General features: G+C 41.7%; 1 protein-coding gene across 2 annotated transcripts in view; it reads right to left on the bottom strand.

Moving 5' to 3' along the window:
- Positions 1–10,013, bottom strand: part of LOC145414100 (decapping and exoribonuclease protein-like) — a 144,614-nt gene extending 134,601 nt beyond the window's left edge. For both annotated transcript variants that reach the window (XM_080283659.1, XM_080283660.1), the window contains exon 1: positions 9,950–10,013. In XM_080283659.1, the coding sequence (XP_080139785.1) occupies positions 9,950–9,964 (15 nt within the window). In that variant the 5' untranslated portion in view covers positions 9,965–10,013. The remainder of the gene's footprint in view (positions 1–9,949) is intronic.
- Between the last annotated feature and the right edge of the window lie 14,200 nt (positions 10,014–24,213).

The raw sequence follows: 24,213 nt of genomic DNA, 5'->3' as shown, positions 1-24,213 counted from the left end.
GTTCAACCACAGGACCCCTTATGTCCGCCAAGCAGTACGTGGCCAGAAGAATGCTTCCAAAGTTTATTACCCTGGCGGGGCGGAAACCCTCGTTCTGCAGTGTACGAAACCGCACACTTTGCAACTGTACCACAGAGGCTCCATGTACAGTCTCCAGCAAAAATCGAGCGACCGGCTTCACGAGCAGGTTGGTATATGTGCCACCGCCGCACCCCCAGTTTCAGCCCCTCTCCCCTCCAATCCCTCGTTCCCATTCATTCGTCTACCCTCAACCCTCCCCACATCTAAGGGCCTACTTGCATTGTCTCAACCACTCTTCCATCATCCATTTGTCTTGGGAAATAATGGTTTTGTTATGATAACGAATAAAAACACATTACACAGTATTTTACTCCCTAGTATAGTTACTTATACACCACGATCTGAACGCAGGCTTATATAAAATAGTAAAATATTCGTATGACAGTGAGGTCTGTAATCATACAATTTATCATTTTGACGGTTGTATCCAGTCAGTGTGTAACATTAAAAGTCGGAAGCTATATGTTTGTAGTGGTCAGTGGTGTGCTCCTTTCCTTACTCGACGTAATCACTGTTACTTTACAAACTCTAGTATAGGTCATTACCATTAGTTACCACATATACCCCATGTGTGATAACAGCAAAGTGTTGCTGATAAGTAAAACACAGGATCAGTATTATCTTGGTTACTGATGTCTTAATACATGATATCGGGTAACGCTGGGCAACAGGGACTGAGTGACAGCTTGTCTGGTGGTTAAACCGCCTAAGCTGATCAAGCCGAGACCATGACGTGGTTGCTGGCATTACCAAAGGTCAGTCAATATTTAGACGCCATTCATTTCTGCTGACAGTATTATAAGTATTCATACACAGGACAGCCAACAGCAGAGTGAGCCGAGTGGTGTGCTGACCCTGCGCACACCATACAACCAGGGCCGGATTACCAGGTATAGGTAAAATGGGCAACTGCCTACCAAGCCACGGCCTTTCACAGGCCATCCAGACTTCCAGAGCGGAATAAATATACGCTTTGGGCGTCCAAATAAGTGGCATCACCCACCAGGCCATCAAAAAAGGCCATTGTAGGTCATGCCAATATTTCATTGGAAATAACGGAAAAAAGAGATCTATATGTTGCAGGCCAACCGTCTGCATTGCCTACCAGGCCACAGCATGGTTAATCCGGCGCTGCATACAACCAACCCCCTCCACCCCTTGCCTCAGCCACTTATCGCCATTCACTCCAGCAAGAGACCCGCCACTATCTGATAACAGTATCAGGAATATAACCTTGCCTTAAATAGTTATAACTGCAATAGGATGTAATTTGCAATTCACACGATTATAACACGACGTATTTCGAAAACAGTAACCAATAACTAAACTGGCCGAATGGATGCTCTGCACAGTAAGCAAACAAATTTGTATCGATTGCAGCTTACGCTAATCAACATTATCATGCCATACAACAGATAATTCAGTTTATTCGTTTTCAGCGAGAACATTTTCAACAAAGGTTTGACGAGTTACAGTTCACACTGGTCAGTGTTACTTATAGCAACGTAATAGACGTAGCGGTCAGGATAACTGTATGATTATTTGCTCTTCAACTTGTGTCCCGTGTCTGTTACTACTTTCCTCTATCTCTGTGTGGCCATGGTTTTTCCCATTAACTATCGTCAGCTGAAACGTCAGCTGCCTCAAAGAGGGAAGGATGTTAAAATGGACAAACGGTTTTGCTTACGCAAATATTATTTTATTAAGGAAGATTGACCGCCGGTATATTTAAGAACACATTTTAAAACGATATGAAATAATGGGGTCTGACATTGGATTTACATGATATGACACCACCTTTGCTATCGCCCTGTTCCAGTTACCCTACAATAACATATGGTATAATGAAAATAGTGAATGTTTTACTAGAGATCTGGTGTTTTAGCCTGACTTACCCTGCAGAGTTAAAAGCTACGTTCTAACTAATGTATTATAATCTCCTATTGCACTGCATATCTGACTGAATAACATTCAGAAAATAAGGTCTTACTGTGTACTGATCATTAAATGCTTCTTTGCCATATCGTTACACTATAAATATCACTATTATATGATGCAGTGGCCTATACTGTAATGCACACTTCATGTCATTTAAGGTCACTGGTAATGCACATTCGAACGACTGGACCCAGCGGCCCAATTTTGGCATGGAGAAACTCACATGACCTCATGTTCGGACACAGGATATGTGAGGTTAACCTTCGAGGTCACTTGAGGTCACCGGTAACAGTGAACAAGTGCTCATAAATACCGTGCGTTAGTCTGCAAAAGCGGAAACAGAAAGTTGCTGGACCTCTTATAATCCCTCCTCAAAAGCATAAGAGGCACATAGTCTTTCTGGAGTAGAAAGATTGAACTAGAACAAACAGGATTAGAGTGTTCGCCTTTTTTGGCCCGGCGACACCGCGTACCCCTGCCAGTGTGTATGTTTGTAGGTGTGTGTGTGTGTGTTCTTACCTAACTATATCTTTACAGGAATGACTCAAGTTCGTGTGTGTGTGTGTGTGTGTGCGCGCAATTCAACGGGTTCACCGGGTCGGTCAGAATCACGTGATGGTTTTGTGATCATCGGCATTTTACCCTCCCGGAAGAGAGCTGAGAGCTCATATAGTCCGATCTAAGGGCAAAGCCTTGACCTTCACACATGCACACACCCATCCTCTTGCTCAAGGAGGACAGTGACCACCCGCTTTGTCAGTGAAACTTTTTCGCATCCCGAGCAAGGCGCGAACCCCCGTCTTAGCAGATGCTAGGCGAGAGCGTTACCACTGCACCAGCGAGCGGTGTGTGTGTGTGTGTGTGTGTGTGTGTGTATGTGTGTGTATGTGTGTGTGTGTGTGTGTGTGTGTGTGTGCAATCAAGGGAAAAACACCCAGTAACCGATTTTCTTGCAGAATACAAAATGTACAAAATTACCATTCTATATAAATATCGTACAAGTACAGTACGGAAGGATATTAAAGGTACGGAACGAATTACGGTACCGTAAAATTCTCTTGGTCCGAAGTGGGTTACGGTAAAGAAATCGTAACGTATCGTACTACCCATGACTCCCACCTTCAATCTCATTCACATAGCTTTTTCACCTCCCTATCAACTTTCATTCTCTCCTTACCATCTAAACACACTTTGGTACACAGATTACCAACAGACTTTCTTATCTCACATCTTTCTCCAATAACAAGTTCTTATCCTGTCCACCCTACGCACTCTACTTACTCCGCAATAATCTCACAAACATTGCTCTCATCGTGTCCTACTTGGTGTCATGACATCCCAAAGACCCACACCCACACTTTAATTGCTGTGGGCAGTGACCCACCTCGACACTGCATCACAATAAATGGTTAGTGTAAATATTTCTAACTGCACAATAGCCATTAACACACAAATGCACAATTTGGCCACGCCTATTTAAAAGTTACTTATAATACGCGGTAAAGGTCTGTCTTCCTTACAGCCCTCTGCACACACACAACACGCCCTTTTACTGTCTGAGGCCCGAGTCTGCGCCCGTCTATACCAAGGCCGATTCACACGACCCGTTTTGGTTCCGACAGGCTTGACACCGTCAGAATGTAGTTCATTCACATGACGCGTTCGTGGTCCGTCCAGTATCATCATTCATTGTGTGCTCATTGTTGTGCGAGGATTATGGCCGGACGGCCTCTAAGGAATTCGGCGACAATTGCTCTACTATTAGAAGAGGAGGAAGAAAAGGTTCGTGGAAAGAGGAAAAGGTTATGGGAACACCAGTCGCTGAAAAAAAGAAAGTTCGAGGGAGAATTCTGGACCCTGTATAAAGAACTGGCAGATGATGTGGTAAAATTCTACCAATACCGGTACTTCAGAATGCCCAAGGCTAAGTTTAGTTGTTTTAATAATTCAACACTCAAAATAATTTGCTGAATTTACCCAGACAAGGTGGAATTGCTCATCAAACTGCATTTAATGTCTGGGGAAATTCAAAGTATTTTTCAATAGTCCTGCTGGAGCATTACCTTGGAAGTGATATAGTATATCATGTATTAAGACTAGAAATAGCAGTGAATTATACATGCAAAGATTATGAGTTATAATTTATGTATAATAAAGTAATGACACACCTCGTTTGATTACTTCCTTGCCAATCACTTTCCATATCTTATCTTTATGCAGATTATCACTGTAGCCTACTTCTTGTTAGTCATATCAAACAACTCTTCATAAGAACTCACAAGTTCGATCAGCCATGATGCCAGACTTTGAACTGTACAGTATGTGTTATCTACATGGCCAAGGCGATAACAGCGTGTCGTGGAATGCACGGGTACGCTACGTGTCCTCGTTCACATAAGGCATCACCTACCCGTCAGGCCGGCGTCAAGTCGCCAGCTAGCCGGCCATGATTTCTCGAAAAGATATCCGTGACGTGTCGGTCGGCTGACGGACGGCTGCCGCCGTCAGCTTGACGGGTCATATGAACAGTTACTGTAGAAAGCATTTAAGAGATCTCGACGGCGTCTAGTCGCTGGACTGCCTGTCGGAACCAAAACGGGTCGTGTGAATCGGCCTTGATGTGTACAATTCAGGAAACTAACAAGAACCATTTATTACGGTATTCACTTACTGTGACTTATCGACATCCAGATATTTGTAATAATTATCTTTCACACTGAACCTATTTTTTAAGACGATTTACATTTTCCGAACCAAATAATCAGTTCACCCTGCAGACGAAATGTTTTACCGATATTCATTGTACTTGCATCAGCGACAGAAGTTAGCCGAGGATTGTTGAAAATCTACCATCACTTTGCTCCCTGACTCAGCATATAGATCATACGTGAGCGCCGCTTGGGAGTTGGAGGGGGGAGAAGTAGGGCGTCCCAGTTTCTAACAAAATATGCCGAACGGGAAGGTAGACATTTAGTCACTCGAATATTAATGAACGTGTCCCTGAGCTTCCTTTTGCTTACAATTATACAATTTTTACTGATGGAGATACTATACTAAAACTTTCCAGGCAGCTGTGTCTCTTGAATAATAATCAAAATTCACCCCCTCCATAAAATCCTGTCTGCCCCCCTGGAATCATCTACGGGCAGAGAAAGACAGCAAGCTACCAAATATCTCTCTGTTGGGAAACATCTGACACCAGACTCCAGAGGAATGCAAGTAAGCAACACGTACAATAGGTGGAGTTTTGTCCCCAACTTGACCACACTTGCAAGAAACTGCAAATTGTTGACTAATACATGAGAATTCTGAATAAATACCTGTATTTCCATATGATTATAAACCTGAGCCTCATTCCTTGTAACTACTGGCATTTTTCCCCTCTTCTACGACCACGTATAAAACACTGAAATCCATCAAGATTGATTCCGTAACTTCCATCACGACAGGAATCGATCCCTATTACCCTTCAGTCCGGTGACATTTTATATTTTTGTTATTAACACACCATTACGATCAGATCAGGGATACTAGAAGTGTTTCTGATACAGCCGTCTAGTAGTGGCAAGAATAAGCTAAAAAAAAAATATGGGATGGTAGTGACTTTGGTAACCGACTGTGAATGCGTCAGTTCTGGAGCCTGCCACTCACAAGTACCATAAGAGCTTTAGTACTAGACTAGATTTTACAACACCTCTTGCTTAATGATTTCATATATTACAACCTGACATTCTTCCGTACTTGTATTATCTACATCTACAACTTCTTACAAATTAGTGAACAAAACGATAAAAACGTGTAATATTCAGAGAACAATTCGGTATTATTTTACAAGTGGACAATATGCAGTTTTGGAATTTTAGCACCATTAACGTATAGTCCCTAAGGATCACAAAGAACCCCCATTACTCCATTCGGAAATTGATATTTTCAGAGATAATGAATTTAATTTAAAATTCCCAAATAAACCTACCTTGGATCTTCACTCGGCCACTCCGGGTATAAAATGTGTGCGTCCGTACGTTTGTTTCTCTTCCCTTCGACTGCGCATGCGTCTCGTAGGTTTGTATCACCCACTCATATGCCTACTTTAGGTCACATGATGGAATTTGGCCAATTATTTTAAATCGCGCTTTTTTATTCAATGTGGATGGAAAATTCAAATCCTTCTCGTTATGGCCTCTGAAGAAGAAAGACGTGCTGTGTCCCTGGTGTGATACTGATTATTTACGAGTGATAAAGCGTTTCCACTCGAAATCTGAGGAGGACACGGTGTATTACCTTCGGAAGTTTATTGCCCAGACTGTCAGGAACCTTGTAAATTTTGAAAAGACAGACATCAGTCGTACTGTGGTTGGTACAAAAAGTACGCAAGAACCAAGAAACGGGTACAGTGTAGTTTTTGTGTTTCTAACTGCAAAGGAACTTTTCTAGACAACACATACCTTCTGGCTTGAAAAATTATATTGTTCATAAACCACTGAATTCAAAGGTTCTGGAACCACGACGTTATTGCCAGACGATCCTCGTCCTGGACAATCGTATCTCTAGGGTAAGCATTCCCCTAAGACAGGTTAGGTATATTGGGGTAGGTTTGGTTAGGTTTACTGTGTTTGGTGAGGTTACGTAACGTATTCCCCTAGGATAGGTTAGGTATATTGGGGTAGGTTTGGTTAGGTTTACACTGTTTGGTGAGGTTACGTAACGTATTCCCCTAGGATAGGTTAGGTAGGTTTGGTTAGGTTTACTGTGTTGGGTGAGGTTACGAAACGTATTCTCCTAGGATAGGTTTGGTTAGGTTTACTGTGTTGGGTGAGGTTACGTTACGTATTCTCCTTGGATTGGTTAGGTAGGCTGGGTTACGTTTTGTTAAGTTTAGTGCGTTTGGTGAGGTTACGTTACGTCTGTTTGGTTAGGTTTCGTCTGTTCCGTTATGTTACCCGGTGGTGCAGTATATTTTTCTGGTGGACTTTGATGCGATTTGAATTATTTCATTTTTTTCGGAAAATGCTTGATTTCACCTACTTGTCCAATCAAAGTTCATGATTGGAAAAGAGGGGTAATGAGGCATTTCCGACAAAAATGGTCAAAAACATTCGAATCGCATCAAAAACTACCAGAATAATATATTGCACTACCTACGGGGTGTATTGTTCACTTGTAAAAATTTACCAAAAATTCGCTAATGGGTTATCTACAAGGGGCCGGATGCACTAACGCATTTACGGTCTCGTAACTCGCTACGGGCGGGGGAAAAGGTAGCGGCGTCGGATGTTGGCATGCACTAAACACTTTCGGAGACCTTACGGGAGCCGGAGTTACGATCGCCGCTAAGGTTGGGCCCGACCAACCTTAACGTCTCCCGTATCTTTCAGACACCCGAAAATAAATTGAATTAAGCATTCTCTAGTGTAAACTAATTATTTCACTAAACTGGGTAGTTAATAGAGGTGCTGTACAACAATATACAGTGCGATGAATTGTACATTAGTGTAAATTGGTGGTTTCAGTATGTGTTCATTAGTGTTCTACTGTATTATATGCTCATCAGTGTTGTGTAGTACTATAAATTAGTGTTTTACAGTATTAACGTATGCTTTAGGTTGGTAGAAAATTATAGTGTGCTTTAATGTAGTCTATAGTAGTGTACAGCAATGTTAGTGTGAAATAGTGTAAGGTGTAGTGCTGTAGAGTAGTATAATATGTTCTGTTGTGCAATAGAGTACACCGTCAGGACAAGAACCTCTAGGAGAATAGCCTAATAGGTCAAGCCCCTAGAAAAAAAAAATCCCTTTTCTAATATAGTTTCAAGATAGGTTAGGTTAATTTAAAATCAAGGTTAGGTTATTTTTGATTAGGTTAATTTTTGTTAGGTTAGGTTTGTTTATATGTGGACTGGATTATTGTAAGGTTAGCTTAGTTTAATTTGGGCTCATGTAAGGTTAGGTTAGCACTGGGTTGGGTTAGGTTAATTTAAGAATTAGGTTAGGTTAGGTTAAATGTTGGTTAGATTAGGTTTATTTTTGTTAGGTAAGATTTGTTTATTTTTGGATTGAGTATTGATAAGGTTAGCTATGTTAAACTAATGTTAGGCTAATTTAAGGTTAGGTGAGATTAGGTTGGTATAAGAATTGGGTTAAGCCTTGGTTACTTTTAGCTTAAACTTGATTTTTTTAAATTTAGGTTATTTAAGTTAGGGTAGTTTATTACTGGAATGGGGTGGGTTAAAATTATCTTAATTTATTAAGCTAGGCTAATTTAAGTTTAGGGTTATGTTGAGTTAGCATATGATAGTTGTGTGAACAGGGCAAGGGGAATTTTGACATTTCAAGGGGGCAATTAAAAAAAAAAAAAAAAAAAAAAAAACGGTCATAAAAGCCTGTTATGTTGGTTTGATTTTATGGTTTTTGGCTTTTGATTTGTGCCTTCTGAGAGTAAGGACAAAATTTGGATCCTCACATAATTGTTATGGCCACATAAAAGTACAAAATCTTAATATAAAAAGATTATACCAAAATTTTCACTAAAACCACTAAATTCCATGCCATAAAAATTTAATATTAACCCGAGTATATATTTATTCAAAACTTCAAAGGAGGGATGGAATCCCTCTTGGGATTTGGAATGGAATTATTCAGTATTTTCTGGCAAAAGTGAGGAATGACTGAGAACAGTATATATGTGAATCTCAGAGCAAGGTTAGGGTTGGATAAATTTAGCTTGTTAGGTTTATTATTATTATTATTATTATTTTGCTGGCTTAGGTTAGCTTGTTCTATGTGGCTCTTATGTTTCTTCAGCTAAGTTCTGTTAGGTTAGGTTATTTTGTTAGGTATTGTTAGGTTGTTAGGTAAGGTGAAATTGTTTGGTTAAGGTTTGGTTAGGTTAGGCTCATTGGCTTAGCTTAGGCTGTTCAGTTACCTTTGGTCAGGTTACTTTAGGTTCTTAGGTCAGGTTACTGTTAAGCAAAAAATAAAATAAAAAACTACACAAATTTATTTTCTTTGCTGGAGCTTTTATCCCAGGGTGCTTTTGTTCGACATAAAATGTCAGGTACAGTACTGTACAGTGTACAACAGTGTCAGTTTAGTTTTGCAGAACGCACATTAATGTAATAAGTGTTGTACGGCTGAAATGTTAAATATAAGAGCGATTCAGTCTGTACAGTATACTGAAGGCACTTTAATGTACTCGTACATTATTGTATAATGGTAATGTGCAGTACTGCTGCACAACATGCATCAGTAGCTATGCTGGTAATATTGTGAGTAATGCTTTCTGCTCACTGCACTTCCCAAACTGACAACACTTCATATATTTCATCCAAGCCTGTCCTCTGTTTTGTTTTTGAGTTCTTCTCAGCTGAGAGTCAGACTCAGTGTCACCAAACACGATGATTGGCTGAAGCGTCTAGGCCATGTGGAGAGGATGGAGGGTGAAAGATTGACGAAGAGAGTGTATGTGAGTGAGGTGGAGGGTGGAAGAGGGAGGGGGAGACCGAGGATGAGATGGAGGGATGGGGTGGAGAGGTATATGAGAGAGGGGGGTGTGAGTTGGGAGCAGGGCAGTGAAATGGCGGGGGACAGGGCGACTTGGAGGCGATTTGTTTGTGGCCACCCCAAACGGGATTGAGGCGTCTGGCAATAGATAGATAGATAGTCTAGGCAGAGAAGCATCCTGCGTTGTGATTGGCCAAAGCGACCATCAGCTGAGCGGGGAAAAATTCCCTCAAACACAGCGAGTTTTTCCTCGCCCTTAGCCTTACGGTCACCGTACGATGGTGGGAGAAATGTTAGTACATAGCAAAACACCGACTATCGTACGGGGACCGTAGCGGCGGCGGCCTTACGGGGACCTTACGGGGACGTGTTAGTGCATCCGCCTCAAGGTCTCCTATGTCTCCAAAAATAGTTCATGTTCCTATACTCACCCTTCTGCGTTCCATTATTTTTGTACTGATATGCTGTAACTGTAAGAAACCTTTTAATCCGCAAATCTTTTCAAGGTAGCCAGATCACTGCCCTAAAAATAACCGCTTCAATACCCACTGCCACAACACTCGCTCTACGCTCATGCACTGACTGGCCGTGAAATTTACGTGTTCATGTGTCTACTGCGATCTGTCGTGCCTGCAGGGTTGACAAGCAGATTTACTAATGTCGCTCAACTTGCTTTCGGAAATTGCTCGGATGAGAAAATAAAATCCAGAAAAATGCTCTAATCTATCCAATATCGCTGAAACACTGTAATATCCCTAGTATATCGTTATAAATTATCTACGCTAGACGTTAAAGCTGTCGCTAAGAATTGAATATCTCTAGATTTAGCGAAAGAAAAGTCTTGCTGGCAACGTTGCGTTTACGAGTTGTCGGATTTTGTTTGAAAAATAACCTCTTTATTTTTTGCATGTTCATTATTTTTCTTATTATCTAATTAAAACAGCTGCAAGACCTTCATTTCAACTGTTTGTTACCTACGAGCGCTTGTTATAATATCTGAGTGTTAAACTGCCTATGTATAGTTAATTTAGGAACTGACGCGTGGCAAGTTATTTCCGTTCGATTCACGATTCACATACGTGGTGGTGAACAAACTCGCACCTCTTCCCGCAGTTAACATTATGAAAAAGATGTAGGTTTGTGATATATAGGTCACTGTTAAATGAGTGCAAATATTACCTTTCGGATTTATCAGTACTGTACTTGAAATTTCATCTGGCGGAATGCATCAGGATATCATCGCAGATGTAAGCACTAGCTTAAATTAAATATTTATCAGTCGGAGAATTTTGCTTGTAGGTGGGGGCACTCACCATCCACTCACTTGATATTGTGCTGCTCTCGGGTGTCTGCCTTTTCCTCTCCTCCATCCTTCTTTCCTTCCATCCTCTTCTGTCTTCCCTCCTTCAATCTTTCCTCGTCCTTCTGCCTTTCGTTCCTTCACTCTTCCCTCTTCCTTCTGCCTGTGGGTGACTCTACACTGAGTGACAAGCCAAATGGTTTCCTGTACACCAGGAAACCATTTACTACGCTGGGTGGTAACCATATAACCAAATTGTGGCGCATGGTGGTTTAGTGGGTAATTATTGCGCTCTAATCTGATTGAGCTGGTGAAGGTTTATATCCAAGGGGTGGTTGGGGTTTATTGCTCACGTAATGCCACTCAGAGATGAGTGAGGCTGGTCACTCTCATCTTAAATGTCAGGACCAACTGCCTAGCCCCGGGCTCCTACGCTCCTCATGGGGCAACGTAGGATTGGATGATTGAATTAATATCCGTCGAACCCCAGGAGTCAGTGGCATAGCTATGGGTGGGGGGGGGGGTACCTGGGTAAACTCGGGCTCCCTGGTGATCAGACCTTTGGCCGCCCCACTGTATCCCTCCCCCTTCGAAATTTTGGATTACTTAATGTTTACGCCTTCTGCAGCAGTGGATCCCCCAGAACAGGGCTTGTCCCCACCCTGAGCCCCCGACTCGTGTAGACTTGACTACGCCAGTACAGGTCGCGATACTTTTCTGTTCGTTGCACGCACACACACACACACACACACACACACACACAGATTTGATTGTTCCGTACATTTTGCCAAAATATATATATATATATATATATATATATATATATATATATATATATATATATATATATGCAACCGTTCATCGTGTTACTTAGGCATCGGTCAAATTAGGTCATCAGGCTTTTTGAGCATAGATCTCTCTTGAAGGCATCTGGAATTGCTTGAAAGTAAACATTTATGCACAACAAACATTTAAGTTTAAACACATCAGTCTAAATATTTATCTAAAATTTAGCCCCTTCACTTTGATGGTGTATTATTTAGTTTATTCTTGCTATCTCGACAATTTTGTCCATTGGGGTGAGATAGTGTCTTCATTAATGTCTGCAGCAGTAGAAGTCTTTCCTAAGTTGCGAGTAATCATTTGTGTGGTGGACAGAATAAAGATAAAAATGTCATCAGAATGAATGAATTAAAACTGACAGACAAAAGGGGGGTGGGGGAGTTCAGGTGTAAACTAAAAAAAGTCTGTTAAAATACAGTGGATAAGAAGCCTCTCATTTATACTCTGACGGGTAAGGACTCAGACACAGAACATACACACTTACCTGCATCATGCCATACACTCAGCAGACATAGGCCTACAAAGAGCACTCAGAAGGCCAACATCGCACCCACCAACTGGTCCTAATAAGAGCCCCATATTTGACTTTGCCCTTGACAGTGCCGTTTGACAGTAGCCTCAAAACCGATTTTATTTAATGCTTACTCAAACTTTAACCTTTCCAGTGACTTTGCTTCAAGTAGGATGGAATCAGTTTAAGTTGACCTTGCCCTGTTACCTTGACCTTTGACCTCGTTCTCAAAAACATTAGGTTTACTCCTTGGCTGACCATGAACTCTTCCACTAAATCTGATTAAATATAAAGCAATACTCTCAGTTATTTTGTTAACAAGCACACACACACACACATACACACACAGGTCGAACTTTGACCTTGCCCTGTGATCTTGACCTTTGACTAGTTCTCAAAACTGAATAACGTTAATCTTGTCTTACAGTCAACATTCTCTAAACTGGGGAAAAATTTAAGTTGATTTTTCCAGATCAACCTTTGCTCTGTGGCCTTGACTTTGATCCACTGCTATAAAACATAATAGTCTTACTGCCTAATCCTCTACCCTTCCACCACGTTTGGCTAAAATCGGATGAAAACTATCTGTTAAACACACACACACACACACACACACACACACACACACACACACACACACACACACGGCAAAACATAATATCCGCTCTCGCCTCGCAAGTCGCAGATGTAATTACATGTAATTGTATAATAAAATATACATCTTCATATAACAGCACAGCACGATGACATTTACAAAATATATGCATGTATCTAAAAAACACCGAGGTCGCAGCTACATGCAGTACACAGTTTAATATACAGTATTTTATAGATATATAGATAGATAAATGGATGGATGGATATATATATATATATATATATATATATATATATATATATATATATAAATAACATTTTGTATTTTTATCTTCCTATGTATGTTTATAGTTTTTATTATTTATTTATTTATATCCAACCTCCCTACATATATAATGCTACATACTGTATACATACACACAAAGGTTCATACCCTGCATGAAGGAGTAGGGTACATATACTATCTATTCGGTCTATCTATCCTTTTGTCTATAGCCAGACGCAATTATTTCGGAAGGGGTGGACACAGACGAATTGCTTCCACGTCAGCCTGTCCTCGGCCATCAGGCTGCAGTCTATCCAACTCACACACTCCTCTCTCTTATACCTGCTCCACCCCAGTTCTCCATCTTATCCTCGGTCACCCCCTACACCTCACTCACGTATATCCTCACAGTCAGTCTCTAAGTCTTCATTCTCTCCACATCTCAAGGTACTTCTAATGCATTCCAGCACATACGCGCACATAACGTACAGTATAATACTGTACATACTCGTACTCCAATGCATGTAAGTCTTCATTCTCTCCACATCTCAAGGTACTTCTAATGCATTCCAGCACATACGCGCACATAACGTACAGTATAATACTGTACATACTCGTACTCCAATGCATGCATCTACGTTAACACATGCATAAGAGTATTGTTGTGTACATACACTGTGTTCAAAATGCTGGGGGTGGAGGGATCTGACCCCCTCAAACACACCCAAGACCCATGAAAATAAACTATTCAGGAGGATCCACTGTGGGTCCTAAAATGACTCCCTCAAATAAAATGCTTTCATTATTATAAACGAAGGAAATATTTATCTTACATTTGGTTCTTCAAAAAGAGAATTAAAGCGTTATTTAATTATTATAATTTTTGAAATAAGTGCTTAGGAAACAAAACATTCACTTGCAACCTATCTACCCTGTTTATGAAACTGTGAAGAAACATCAAGTTGCTAAGGTGGTAAAATTGTCCCAAAGCTGATCACATGATTTTTAGCCACCCTAGTTTGTCGGTGCGGCTTAACGTTACGGAAACACTTGATATATAGCGACTTTATTGACGGATTTTTTTTTTTTTTTTTTTTTAAAGAAAATTTGGGAAATATGCTTTTTATGGCTCATGGTTCAGGGAAGAGTCGTAAGCGACACATTATTATAATACATGTTTACTAAAATAAATAAATAAATAAATAAAAGTTCCTAATATTGAGAATACTACATTGTGAACCTTAGAATATGTTCTAATATTCATTAACTGTGGCATATGGCTTCAGATTCGCCAGATTTCTATATTTTTTTTTCCCCCAACATGGAGTTTACAGCAGCCAGTTATAAAGGCTTGCTCCACTCGCATCGATCCCCCCCGCCCCCACCTTCCATTTCTTGGTAGAGGTCGCAACTGTCGAGTAGATGACCTACTAAGTACACTTCCTATTTCAGACACCGTATACTCGTATAAATATTTACATTTGTGCATATACATACACGCATAGTTATACATAATAATGTACCGTTCCCTACAAAAGTTCTGTTCCTCTTCCATTCAGTTGCTTACATTATTGTAGTTCTGGAGATTGAGTGACAGTTTTAAAAAGTTTTTAACTAACGAAACAAATTGTAGTGACTACATGTATCTTTTCTCAAACAAATATAATGTTATTAGTTATTAACGTCAGGAGGAGGAACAAAACTTCTGCATGGTACTATGCATACACAATACGTGACATACACCAACACAGACATACATCAGCGAATACATTCATACTCATATACATATTTTCTCATATATAGCTCTACGGTGCTGGCATATATACAGTGGCTGATTAGCCATGCCGACATTTAAGCATTGTCTGTGGGCCGGGGCTCCTCCCTCCCAGTGGCCTGGTATCCTCTGGTGTGTATTGGCACGCGATGTTCACTTGCTATAGACGAACTGGGCGCGAGCCTTTGGAGCGATGAAGAAAGGGAAGGGAGGAGACAAGGGAAACAACGATAGATGGGAAAGGTAAGTTGATGTGAGGGAAGGAAAGAAAGAAAAGGGCACAGAGTTAAAGGAATAGTTGATGTGAAAGGAGATGCTGAGAATAGGGGGAAGGAGAGGGAAGGGAAGAAAGAAGGGAGGGATGTGAATGCATGGTCAAGTACATTTGCTTCATTATTTACGAATGGAACAAGAGTATCGGCCCGCGCCCACTTATCTCGGTCATTCATCTTCGAATGGCTCACTATATGGAGAGCGTTGAAGCCGCCGCTTCCCCCTTTTTTTTTTTTTTTTTTTTTTTTTTTTTTTCCTGAGCGAGGATGTTGTGACTTTCCCCTTCTGCCATCGTCTTTGACTCTCTTCTCCAAAGGCCTCCTTTTAACAAATCTTCCAGAAGCAGAAGCAAGAGAAGAAGAACGTTGACCAGTCTCTGGCCTGCTGGCTATCGCCGCAGGTAAAATGTTATGATCACTGAATCAGCCAAAACCTCTCTCTTCATATAAATGTCTGTCCATATATTCATATTATTTCATTTGTAAATAACTACTATAGTACTGCATATATAACACAGGTAGAATATAAGGGTTTAGAATATAAGGGTGTAATGTGCTGACTAAATCGCCGATGAAAATGTTAGAAAATTTCCCAAAGCCCTTTATATATAATATAGCCCTTAATCTTAACCTTTCTACCTTTATATAGTAAGAATATATAAAAGGCGTCCACGGGCTGAAGGGACTGACCCACTTAATCAAGTAAGGGTCTTTTCTGTGTAGTTCTTGTTTGTGTCAATGTTTGTTCAGCAACAGAAGCAACAAGAAAGGCTGCCTCTAACCCTGCCTCCCACACAAGGCTTTATAGATGAATAAAATCGTCTAGCAGGAATAAGATGAAAAACGCATTATTCCAATGAGAAGGTTAAGAGTTCCAGATTCGATTATGGTTTTCTGTCTATCCTACATGCCGTCACATCCCACAGTTTCGGCGTGAATACCCACCGCCCATGTTGAATACATGCTGGTGCTCTCACTAAGGACTGGTGTGATGGTATGAGCTCGGGTGTGTTTATGACATTTCAGTGGGTCTTGTGGAAGCTGAGTGATGTTTGTTTTAACGAAATTCTAAACATCAAACTGTTCCTTGCAGCGGCCTGAGATCGAACTCGCGGACCTTCAGACAGCAGACCGCATCTATAACCACCTGACTACCACCACCTAGTCCTGTCCCACACCCTTAACCCTTTCAGTCTGATGCCATTTTGCCCACCATATTCTTGCTGCTTTCGAACGATTTTATTCAACTCAGGAAAACTATTGTATGGGGGACGTTAAGGCTAAGTTAACACCTCCAGTTGGGAAAACCTATCCTAAGCTGAATCAATCGTCTGGCGGCAGCAAGAATAAAAAAAGTCATGGGAGAGAAAGGGTTTAATGAAAGATCAAACCCTTAATAATTCCACTACACACTCTTTTCACTTTAACCTGGAAAAGGAAAGAATTAAGGAAAGAAAGACAGAAGAGGAAGGAAGGAAGAGAGGAAAGGGCAGACATCCAAAGCAGCACTACATCGATACATATATAGATAGATAGACAGATGGATAGAGATACATAGATATAGATACAGTGTATATATATATATATATATATATATATATATATATATATATATATATATATATATATATATATATATATATATATGCAAGAAGGGCCAGTGTCAAAAATTGCTCATATGGAGATAAAGGTACCAGGGAACTTGTAAAAAATAGGTCTTTCAGTGCTACAAAGGCCAATGTCGCCAGAGTCTTAGGGATGATGCTATAGCAACTAGAAGACGGACCACGGAAACTTGCGCCTAAAAAGCTAAAGGACCTGATTGATCTTCTTCTGATTTCTGCTGAAAGTAGACATTTCTACAGGAGCTTACAGGCAGCAGATGGTGTAGATGATTATTTAGATGATGACACCAGAGTGTAATTTCATATTAGTCTTTAAATACTGAAAAATTATTGTCTTAAAATTTTTGGAGATGTGGCTGATATTTCAATTCAGGAATTATTATGAAAAAAATATATATAATTTTCAAGTTTTTGTTTATAAACAATGGAAATATTAACTAAGATAAGGAAATTACACTTAGATAAATTTAATATTCAGTAAAAAACATGTAACAGTAATTTTGTTTTTAAAATATGGTAACTCTTACCGAATAGGAAAAATTATCAGTGTCATAGGAAAATACTCTTTACATATATATATTTTTTTTTCACAATGCAAAGCAGCTTTTAGTTCATGAAAAAGACATGTGATTGATACTTGGCTTAAACAACAATGAAAAAATTACTTTTATGTCTGTTCTTAGCTGAATTTTAGTAAAGTCTGCAAACTTTTAAATGCATTTTTCTCAAAACCTCATTTTTTGGCATTGGCCCTTCCTGCACTCAGCCCTATATATATTTGGAAAGATTGTTAAATGTAGAGGAGGAAAAGGAGGCTGAGATTGTGGCGGATGGAAGGGTGCAAGGAATAAATGTGTTGGGAGAGTTGAATGATTCTTTGATCACGAAGGAGGAAGTGGAGAAGGCAGTAAAGGAGATGAAAACAGGGAAAGCTGCAGGTATGGATGGGTGTGCTGTGGAATGCCTGAAGGGTGGTGGAGCGACTATTGTTGACTGGTTAGTAAGATTGTTGAATGTGTGCTTTGTGAAAGGTATGGTGCCAATTGACTGGGCAAGTGCTTGTGTGGTCCCGTTGTATAAAGGCAAGGGTGCTAAGTATGAATGTACTAGCTTTAGGAGTATAAGTCTGTTAAGTGTTGTAGGTAAGGTGTATGGTAGTGTTAATTATGAGAGTTAGAAAGGGTACAGAGGGAGTGATTGGTGATGAGCAGTGTGGCTTTAAGAAAGGGATGGGATGTGTGGACCAGGTGTTTGCTGTGAGACAAGTGTGTGAAAAGCATTTAGCAAAAGGCAAAGATGTGTTTTGGGCGTTCATGGATTTAGAGAAAGCGTATGATAGAATTGATAGGGAGGCTTTGTGGACTGTTTTAAGATTGTATGAAGTTGATGGTAGGTTACTAAAAGAGGTGAAAAGTTTATATGTAAGTAGTAGAGCGTGTAATAAGAGTGGGAAATACTGTGAGTGATTGGTTTCCCGTGAGAGTGGGGCTGCGGCAGGGATGTGTGATATCACTTTGGTTGTTTAATATTTATATGGATGGTGTTGTAAGGGAGGTGAATGCACGAGTTTTAGGTGGAGGTCTGAGTCTTGTGAATGTTGATGGTAGAGAGTGGAATCTGAAGCAGCAGCTGTTTGCAGATGATACTGCACTGGTGGCAAATTCAGAGGAGTGATTGAGACAGTTGGTAGAGGAGCTTGGAAGAGTGTGTGAAAGAAGGAAATTGAAAGTACATGAGAATAAGAGTAAAGTGATGAAGTGTACGAGGTGGGTAGATGGTAGGAGGATGAATATAGTTTTGAATGGCGAGTTACTTGAGGAGGTAGAGTGTTTTAAGTATTTAGGGTCACATGTTGCTGTGGATGAAAGAATAGATGCAGAAGTGAAGTTTAGAATGAATGAAGTAGGAAAAGGTGCTGGAATGAATGAAAAATGTGTTTAGATGTCATTCGCTTAGAATGGATGTAAAGAGAAGGCTTTATGAGGGTGTTGTGGTACCGACTGCATTATATGGGGCTGAAATATGGAATATGGATGTAGTAAAGAGGAAACGTTTGAATGTAATAGAGATGAGGTGTCTGAGGATGTGTGGAGAGACGCGTATGGATCGAGTGAGAAATGATGAAGTGCAAAGGAGAACTGGAGTTGTTCGGGAGATGGTTGATCGAGTTAAGCAGAGGGTGTTGCGATGGTTTGGGCATATGGAGAGAATGGATAATGAGCGATTGGTGAAAAAGATAAATAGATCTGATGTGAGAGGTGTATGGCTGAGAGGAAGACCACGAATAGGATGGATGGACAGTGTGAAGAGAGCATTGGATGCAAGAGGGATGTCTGTTGAGCAAGGAAGAGTGGGTGTGCGTGTCAGAAATAAATGGATAGAAATTTTGAATAAATAAATGATGACAGCCCTGAGGGGATATTCTCCCACATTTGGTCTGATCAGCTGATCAGGTCAAGTGCGGGTAAGGAGATGGGTCTGTTATGATGTGGCAGGAGTAAACCAGCTCTGCTGTTGGGGATGTCACTGATTGCACTGCGCAGTTGACCCTCGTGCGGTGTGGTGCGGTGAGGATCTATCCCTTCTCCCCTTTGGGGCTAAGATGCGAATGAATGTGTTTGAGTGGATGAGTAAACTGTGAGTGTGTCGTCCTGTCTCAGCTACCTCCCTTTCCTTGGGGGAAGCAGCCTAGGTATATAGTAGTATAGTGTATATAGATAGATAGATAGATATATTATACCACTACTTCTACTACAACTACTGCCTCTACAACAGCAGTTACTACTACTACTACAACTATTACTGCTACTACAACTATTGGAACATGGTGCTGGTCACGAAGAAGTGCTAGGGAAGTGAGTTAGAGTGGTAGTGTTTTATGCTGCTAAAGGTACGACAGTCTAAGCCAAGTTAGCTACAGAATCAAGATAAGTGAAAGTCGTCACTTGAGCACCAAATCGGAACCACAGCCGCACAGGAGCCGCATTCTAACTTGACAAGGCTTAGAAGGAGACGTAGCTCTATGCCCTAGCGATTTAATTTGCGTATTACACTCAAACCTTCTCTTGTATATATTTATTTGTATAATTTTAATACCGAAATTGTTCGTATTCTCGAGATTGTTCGTATTCTAGCTTGAGTTACATACGAGGCATCATTGCACCTCTTCCTTAGCGACTTATTCCGCGTATCACACTTAATAAACTGTCTAATACGTTATTTTTCATTCATTCATTGCCAGACGCCATGTATCCCAAACGGGGTGGCCAAGGGCTTAGAGTTAATTGTTTTACAGGGAGGGGCACTAATCCTCCACCAACCCCACTTGACACGTAGGGATGCCAACAGCATCTGGTGTTCCCAGGCGGTCACCCATCCAAGTACTAACCAGACCCAACGTTACAACCCTAAATATCAACATACACTGATGAGATACAGTTTGGGTTTATGCCAGGCAAAGGGACCACTGATGCCACATTCATTGTTTGACAGCTTCAGGAAGAATACATAAGAAAGAAGTGGGATTTGTACTTTGTTTTTGTTGAGTTGGAGAAGGTCTTTGACAGAGTCGCTAGGGCTGTGGTGAGGTGGGCAATGAGAAAGCTTGGGATCGACGAGTGTCCGGTTACAGTGGTTATGGCTTTGTATGTGGGTGCTCGCACTCAGTTAAGGGTGAATGGGTATCTGAGTGATGAGTTTTCCATGAATGTTGGTGTGCATCAGGGATCAGTCTTGAGCCCCTTATTGTTAATCATGCTGTTTGAAGCCGGCTCACGTGACTTCAGAAATGGACTCCCGTGGGAGATCTTGTATGCCGATGATTTGGTGTTCATTGCAGAGAATGAAAGTGAGGTGGAGGAAGGATTAAGGAAGTGGAGATATGGTATGGGGCACAGGGGCTTGAGAGTAAACTCAAATTAAACAAAGGTGATGATATCTAGGGTTGGTGGCGGTACTGTCAAAGAAGTGTGAGAGTGGCCATGTGCAGTTTGCCACAAGGGCGTGGGAAGTAATTCTATCTTGTGCAGTGTTTGTGATAAGTGGGTGCATAAGTGATGCGATGGTATTAGACGCAGACTGCAAGATGATGCTGATTACATGTATACTGTGTGTCGGGGAGAGTATGTGGAGATTGTCAGGCGTGAGAGGATTGATCTTGCTGGTGAGTCTCTCGAATGTGTGGAAGAGTTTTGTTATTTGGGAGACATGTGCTGGAGGTGGGGCAGGAGCTAGCTCTGTGGCTAGAGTGAGGAGTAGTTGGAAGAAGTTCATGGAACTATTGCCTCTCCTGACACTGAGAGGGCTCTACCTCTGTGCTAAGGGATCTTTTTATGCGGCATACGTTAGAAGTGTAACGCTGTACGGTAGAGACTTGGGCTTTAAGTCAAGGAAGAGGATATTTGCAGGCCCTAACGTAAGGAAATAACAATGACTAGGTGGATGTGCACTGCATCTTTGAATGCGAGGCATAGGGGGGGAGGAGGGGATAGGTTTACGATGGAAGAGTTAAGAGGAAGGATGGGACTGGAGTGTATTGGTGTTGTGATGAGAAATAGATTGAAATGGTTTGTGCATGTGGAGAGAATGGGGGATGACAGTTTGGTTCAGAAAGTGAGAAATGCGAACGTTGGGTGTAGGGGTTGTGAGAGGCAGATTGAAAAAATTTGGGACGAGGTAACAGAATGTGACTTCAGGGATACAGGACTGAATAGAGTGGCTGCCATACATCGAACAGCATGGACAGCCGCCATAAGTGACCAAGACCGACACATGCAAACATGTAGGAGCCTTTAGAAACGAAACGAAACGATATTTTTCACCAATAACATATATAGTGGAAAGATAGAAAGATTTGATATACAGAATAACTACCGAAGAGGTGTTACGACCCTTCCTTTGCCAGCCAGAATACGGCTAATGCTGTAAATGGCAGGCCTGTGGATGAGTTACTAAAAGAACATCACCTTTTCAGTGAGGATTTGGTTTATCATTACCAAACATAAAATAGGTGACTGAGAAAAGGAATGTTCCTCTTCCTACTGTTTTACTCCGGCCTACAAGATCGAATAATTGGCGTATATGAGTCGTCCTGTGTGTGGCTCTGGAGATTTCTTAACCCCTCTTCCATATCGATTAATTCTGCTCATTACACCTCGGTACTGAGAGACAGACAGACAGAGACAGGGACAGGGAGGGGGGGGGGGAACATGCTAGTATTCTGTGAGAGTACAACCTAATCATACACATTTTTTTTTATTAAATGTTGACACTTTGTGGTTAATAAAAACTCTAAAAATGTCTGACAACGGATCTTTCAGCGATCACCATGAGCCATGCGGGCGGGCATCCTGCTACTGAAGAATACGTGAGGTGCGGTCAGGTAAAGGGGTGGCGAGAGGCCGAAGCCCCAGCCCCAGCCCCAGTCCTTGCCCAGGCATACAAGGGAGCCACACGCGGGTCCCTGAGGGTGGCTCTAGCCTTGAGCAGGGCCATGAGGAGGGACCTCGCCTTACAGTTCAGAGCCATGGAGGCCGTGTTCCCATTTTACTTAAACCAACAGATGGCGCCCTGGAGAAGCTGGCGCAGCAGCTGGCTCAGCAGATGGCGCCAAGGCTTCAGGAGGCCATGATGGCAGGGGGGCGAACATGCATCAATGTAGTAGTAGTAGCTGTTCCCTAGGCAGCCTGGCCGAACAGCCACGAGTCCCTAAGGAAGTCCACGGCAGAGACCGGGCTTTTCCACAGAGCTCTCAAGGAGTGTATGTTGTGTTGTTGGCGTAGGTGATTGTGTGGAATGCAGTCTTCCATAATGTGCTTAAGAGTATGGGGTGTGGTGTTACATCCTGGACAGGCATCAGCCATGGAGTCATCCAGCCTCTTCTGGTAACTTAAGATGGCTGGATGATGCCCACATCTCAGCCAGGCCAGGTGGACCCTGTCCTCACGAGGGAGATAGGATTTAGAAGGGTGGATATCAAGAGGCCGTGCATGCAGCTGTGTGTTGTCTTTAAGTGACTGAATGGAGTGACGAGTGATTTGAGAATGGATATGCTTCTGGAAGCTGATCTGAGGGGGAAGACATGACAGTATTTGTGTATGATATCGTGTGCTGGGTGTTGTTTGTTCCTTGGTGTGTGTGGATGTGCTGCCATGTAGTGTAGTGGATGTTGTGGGTTTGTGGAGGCTGCAGCGAAAATTTGAGTGCCTCTCATATCTAGGTGGTCCTTGACTTAGAGGACTCTGGTTTCCTGATGTAGGTGGTCTGTGGGTGTAGTAGCTGTGCAGCCTGTGATTATTTTTAGGGCCTTGTTCTGTATGGTCTGTAGAGTGTTGTAGTGTGTTTTAGTGAGGTTAGGAGCCCAAGCAAGTCTTGCATAATTCATCACTGAACGTATATATTGTTTATATACAGTGGTGATGGTTTCTTTGTTGTCCAAATGTTGTATAGGCAAGTGACCTCAAGGCATTGAGTTTTGGTGTTATTTTATTTTTAATCTATGTGATTTGTTGTTTAAATTTGGCTGGGTCTATATTGAGCCTGTTTGTGGTGAACCATTCATGTAGTGTGTTGAGGTAAGGTTGGAGGATGTGTGCAGCTGTGTTTGCATTTTGGTGTGTACATGTAAGTGTTATGGCATCTGCATAGGAAGCTATGTGTATCTGTGGTGTGTGGGTATGTCGTGCATGTATAGGTTAAAGTGTGTAGGGGACAAAACAGATCTTTGGGGGACACAATTTGTGAAGTTTCTGATGTTCGAAGACTGACTGGCAAATGTTACATGTGCACATCTGCCTGCTAAGTAGTTGGCCAACCATCTTTTTGTGTTATTGTGTATGTTTGTGTTGAATATTTTGTTTGTGAGGTTGTGGTGAGGGATGGCATCTAAAGCTTTGCTAATGTCTAGTGAAACTAAGAGTGTTCTGTGTGGTGGCTTAGCTGAATTCATGCCATCAAAAACTCTGTGTAAGGTCTGTAAGAAGAGTGTTTGTGGAGTGTAGTGGCCTAAAGCCATGCTGTGATGGGGCTAGGGGTGTGTGAGGTGTAACTAGTTGTAGTTCTAGTCGTTCAGTGACTTCATAGGGGGTGCAGAGGAGTGTGATGGGGCTGTGTGATGAAGGTAACGTGGGATCTTTGTTGGGTTTAGGGATAGTGTTGATAGCTTCCAGATGTTGAGTATTATGTTGTGTGAGTAGCTGTAGTTTGATATGTTGATGAGTGCTTGTATGCTTTCTGGTCCAAAGTGTTTAAGGTGAATGTTGCTTATGTTGTCTGGTCCACAGGCAGATGAGGCTTAAGGTTGCTAATGATGTGCTTCGTCTGGTTGTAAGGGAAAGGTGCGTAGTCTGGGTCTGTCCTCCGACTCGCCGTCGAATCTGACGGCGAGTCGGAGGACAATGACGCCAGGGCTACTCATGAAGCCGGGGCTACCCATGACGCCGGGGCTATCCATGACGCCAGGGTTACCCGTGTCTCAAGGGCTACCTGTGTCTCAGGGGCTACCCATGATG

Source organism: Coenobita brevimanus, chromosome 98 (genome assembly GCF_032717465.1).
Source record: "Coenobita brevimanus isolate Jiangsu-jjx chromosome 98, ASM3271746v2, whole genome shotgun sequence".
NCBI classification, from domain to species: domain Eukaryota; kingdom Metazoa; phylum Arthropoda; class Malacostraca; order Decapoda; family Coenobitidae; genus Coenobita; species Coenobita brevimanus.
The sequence above is the reverse complement of the archived record's forward strand: the minus strand, read 5'-3'. Positions and strand labels throughout refer to the sequence as shown.